This window comes from Cebus imitator, unplaced genomic scaffold, assembly GCF_001604975.1.
Source record: "Cebus imitator isolate Cc_AM_T3 unplaced genomic scaffold, Cebus_imitator-1.0 Scaffold309, whole genome shotgun sequence".
Lineage (NCBI taxonomy): Eukaryota > Metazoa > Chordata > Mammalia > Primates > Cebidae > Cebus > Cebus imitator.
In genome coordinates this window covers 594,977-599,769 of record NW_016107624.1, presented here as the reverse complement: position 1 = coordinate 599,769, position 4,793 = coordinate 594,977, and the positions used below count along the sequence as shown (strand labels likewise).

The window sequence follows — 4,793 nt, the reverse complement described above, 5'->3', positions numbered from 1 at the left end:
TTAGTACCTGTGAATAGAGTTCCTGAGTCGTATCATAGGGTTATTCGTTTTATGAGAAATTGCCAGTACTTTTCCCAAACATTTTATATTCCCACCAACAAGTTTGATAGCTCCAGTTAGTCTTTATCACTTGAGAATGTTATAGTAATGAGGGAAGAAGCCAAAAGAGAAAGAGTTCCTTACCCACATTTATAAACTTTTATGCCTCTGTAGGTATGTTTATGCATGTCTAGTCTGTTTCATGCCTGATAGTATAGTAGGATGTGGTTTTTGATCATCACTTCCGTTTGGTTCTGATTACAGATTTGGATATGGTTAGATTGAATGTGGTTCTGACCTTGAGAAGTTTCTATAAAAACTGAACTCAGTTGGCTTTGTTTTTCTTCCAAAACAAGGTTTTTCCTCTGAAAGGAAAACCAGAGAGTTGAGCTGGAGAGCTATGGGGATAATTGACTAAACGTAGGGATTCAGAAATAAAACTTGAGCTAGAACATAGGTATTTTACATGTACAACACACCCAACAAACCACCCAGTACTCCGTGGTTTCAGCACCTTTGGCGCAGACTGTTATGTTTTGTTTTTTGTTTTCAAGACAGGGTGTTACCCTGTTTGCCAGGCTGGAGTGCAGTGGTGTCATCACAGCTCACTGCAGCCTCGACCTCCCTGAGCTCAGGTGATCCTCCTGCCTCAGCCTTCTATGTTGCTGGGGCTACAGCATGTGCCGTCACGTCCAGCTAACTTTTGTATTTTTTGTAGAGACAGGCGTCTCACTCTGTTGCCCCGACTGGCCTTGAACTGCTGGGCTCAAGCAGTCTACCTGCCTTGGGCTCCCAAAGTGCTAGGATTATAGGTGTGAGCCACTGCAACTAGCCAGACTCTTTTATTGGTGAGATAAGGTTTGGTTTAATTTTGAAATAGCTTTGATTGATTCCTTACCTGAGAGTGACTGGCCACCTTTTTTCTCATTTTTAATTTGGTTAATTCAGTTGTCCCATGACTAGAATTTTTGATTTTCCAGAGAGCTGAGAACTGGCTTTCTTGAGAACTTTGTACAGTCTATTTTGTGGAACTCAGAAGCTTTGGGATTTACCTTTCTTTGAAGCATTAGGAATTTATGCAGTCTTTATAAATAACTGTCCTTCATTTCCAAAAGCATAAAGTTATCGTCAGGCAAGCGTTGATACTCTTCTCATTAGAGTTGAGGACTTTTTGTCAGCAAAATGACAGTGTTGCTAGGACTGTCCATCTCAGATATGTGACAGTATAGCAAGAAGAGGTTTATGCCTTGTGCTAAATAGAAGCGATGCATAAATTGGGCACACCATAAATTTCATTTATTACTTTCTTGCTATTTGATATTTTCAATTCCATCAATAGCTATTTTCCAAAATCTTGTTACTTTTATATAATCTGAAAGTGAATTTAGCAAAGACAGGAATGGCAGTGGCAGTGGCATAACAGACAGCATATTTAATTTACTCAGGAAAGGCCGTGCAAGGGCAAGGGGAAATGCCTTTAGTTATTGTCTTGGGGAATTTGTCCTTAAATTATGCTTGATCCAGGCAGCTGGGTGTGATTTGCCACAACCAGCAACTCTAACTTTGGTTAATTTTTATTTCATGGCTTTGGCATTTGTTTCTTCCTCTTTTTTTTTTTTTTCCTTTTTTTTTTGCTTTAAAAAAAAAAGACATCACTGGCTTATTCATGCATATTCATGCTGTACACTTTTTTGGGTTGCATTTTCACATCATTCCATGCTCCATGCAGCTTCTGGCTAGCAAGGAGGATGAGGACACAATCAAAACTGGAGAGGATGACGGGAGTAATTTCCTGAGCGACCAGCATTTGCAGCAGAGTAATGAGGTAGGAACCTTGCCATTAACCCTTATTTCATCTGCTCCACTCTGTGTTCAAAGCAGTCTTTGAGTCTGGAATGAATCCAGTGGGCTTTCTGTTCCTTCTGCCTATATCACGTGCGTTCTATGTGCCAGTGGAAAGCAAAGACTAGGCCTCTTCCCTCTTAGAAGTTATAAACTGGGTGATAGAGCCGGTCATGAAACATGAAAACAAGCATATACTTCCAAATAAAAATGGGTCTGTCATAGGAGAATAGCAGGCACTAGATGTTTGACTTGGACAAATCTTTAGTGTTCTAATCCAACCCATTTTATGATTTAGAAACTGAGGCCTTTGAGGGGTGATGATTTATTCAGGAAACAGAGTAAGTCAGTGATGGAGTTGGGATAAGAACCCTTGTTTCTGGATTGTGTGAACTACCAGATCATTTGGTTGAGGTGTAAAGGCCCACTGATGGAACTTAGCTCCCCTTCCTGGGGGCCTCTGCAGTCTCCTCATCTGGAACCAACATTACTGTCATTTGGGCATTGTGAGAATCTGACCCCCGTCCACATAGGGTGCTCTTCCAATCACATTGATAATGAACATTTGGAGCAAGTAGTCTCCAACCCTCTAATTCATAAAATGGGTAGGAGACTCTAATCAGTCTCCAAGGTAGAAAGAACCCTAGAGACTGGGATGTGGTGGGGGTAACATGCTACAGACGTGGGCTTTTTGGCCTTCAGGGTGTTGAAGTGTGTGGAGTCACAAATGGGAGATTTTAAAATGTAGATAGTTTTAGAAAGGAAAGTAATTAAAAGTTGGGCTTTGCAATAGATGGACCTCATTTGAAGTCTTAGCTTTGGCACCACTATCTCTGTGACCTTGGTTAATTAGTGCTTAACCTCTAAGCCTGAGTTTCCTCATCAGTGAGGATAGTAACACTTCCTATTTTAGGATTGTGATATTCAAATAGAAAAGCATGTAATAAGTACTCAGTAAATAATAATTATTGTTTTTATTATTCTAGATGTTTCCTTCTTTGGAGGTTGCTTATTAGATGGATTTAATAACTAGATTGGTGGCAAAGAAGACCCTATAAATAACAACTCATTTGTGTAGGTCTTATCTTCCATTTAAAAAGCTTAATCATTTTACCAGTGTGGAGAGTTGGGGGTGATGGCTTGTGTGTATATCACCAGCAGTAATGAAGTCAAGAGGAATTATTTATAGACTGGTAGAAGAAATTTACAGCTATGGATAGGGGAGAAAGAATGCTAATTGCAGCACCTCAAGACATGCGCAGCACAGGCTTTAACTAGATGCATCTTTGGTAACACTCCTCTGGGATCCTAGGTGACCCAAGAAGGTGGTCTGTAAATAACGTCTCCATGGGAATTAGGAACTACCTACCTTTGTGATGAGAAAGATCGAGGCCATGTTAACTAATATGTGTCTGTAAAGAGTACGATACATCAGCTTTCTGATGTGTCGTAAGGATACATTGCAAGAAAAATATAATAAACACTCAAATCATTGTTAATGACATGGGTTCCATACTGTTCTTAGGAAGAACTTTCAAGGAGTGGGCTGTAGGGGTAGGAAAACACATTTCCACTGTGCACCTGTAGTGACTAAGACATGTAACCTGAGGTGGTCTCATTTCATTCTCCTGACCACCTCGGGAGATACCATAACTATCCCCATTTTATAGGTGAGGAAACAGGGTGAGGAGAAGTGATGTAAGCATCTCTATCTTCTTTCTAGAACATCTCCCTGTGTTAAAGTGAGTATTTGTGCACCTGCATGCCTGTGTCTCTCTCTCTTCCTCCTTCTCCTCCCCCTTTCCTTTTCTGTTTCTCTCTGGCTCAGTGTGTCTGGTTTACTTGCACTTACTCATTTACCCTACATCTCCATCCTCTCTCTATGCGCCCCATTCCCCCCCTCTTTATTCCATTATTTTACCAAATACCCTTATTTGCAGGTTATGAAAGACCTTTCCCAAGGAGGCTGCAAAAATGGATATTTAAGGCACATGGAGTCTAAGATTTTAGACTACGATGGGGCCAACACACCTGGCTGCCTAGAAGAAGGCGAGTTCATGAACCTGCTTGCCCCTTTGTTCAATGAGAAGGCCACGCTGTTACTGGAATCCAGGTAGACATGGGGCCCAGACATTCCTTTGTTTCTCTAGTTCTAGGGGAGAACAAACTCATTTTGCTAAATGGGTTTAGATGATGGTGCTGTGTAATTTACCTGAGAGAGCTCCTGAAATGGCTTGGAAGGAATCTTGCCAGTCATGCAATTAAGTAATTAGGCTGCATGCTAGTGGCTGTGAGGGGACGTCAGCAAAGCCTCATGTAAGCCCATTATAAAGAGGATAAAGAAAGCTTTCTTTGAGAATTACTCCTGGGAGCCCCAGAAAGGGCTGCCTTGCTGTCAGCGAGAGGAATCAGCCCTACTGAAATCTCTTCCAGTTTCGACAACAGCTTAAAAAATACCATTGTAGCTGTGATTCTGCTATTTTTGTTGAGCTGGAATTAAAGTTCTCTTCTCATTATATCTGTTGGGAGCCATTCCTATGTGAGGAGATACTACAGGTGGTTTTCCTTAAAAGAAAAAGGAGAAACATTCAGTACTTTTTGTGTTTTTTTTCAATTAATCCTTTAGGAATCATTTTTTTTTCACCTTTCGTATTCTTCCTAGTCCGTCCATAACAGCTGTTTGGGCTTTGGAACCAAAAAGAGCAGTCCTTTTATATCTCAGTGCCTCAGTTTCTCTGATCACTTCTTAGGGCTGCTGTGGGGAGTAAGAAGAAAATGTTTAAGAAAAATGGCATTGGCCGGGCGCGGTGGCTCACGCCTGTAATCCCAGCACTTTGGGAGGCCGAGGCGGGTGGATCACGAGGTCAAGAGATCGAGACCATCCTGGTCAACACGGTGAAACCCCGTCTCTA

The 4,793-nt window shown here is 41.4% G+C and overlaps 1 protein-coding gene across 3 annotated transcripts in view; it reads left to right on the top strand.

Moving 5' to 3' along the window:
* The window catches only part of CDK5RAP2 (CDK5 regulatory subunit associated protein 2), a 199,379-nt gene that overhangs the window by 126,843 nt on the left and 67,743 nt on the right, over positions 1 to 4,793 (top strand). For 2 of the 3 annotated variants that reach the window (XM_017503288.2, XM_017503287.2), the window contains exons 19-20: positions 1,769 to 1,864; positions 3,822 to 3,994. In XM_017503288.2, the coding sequence (XP_017358777.1) occupies positions 1,769 to 1,864; positions 3,822 to 3,994 (269 nt within the window). The remainder of the gene's footprint in view (positions 1 to 1,768; positions 1,865 to 3,821; positions 3,995 to 4,793) is intronic. The other variant, XM_017503290.2, reaches the window with a different exon arrangement.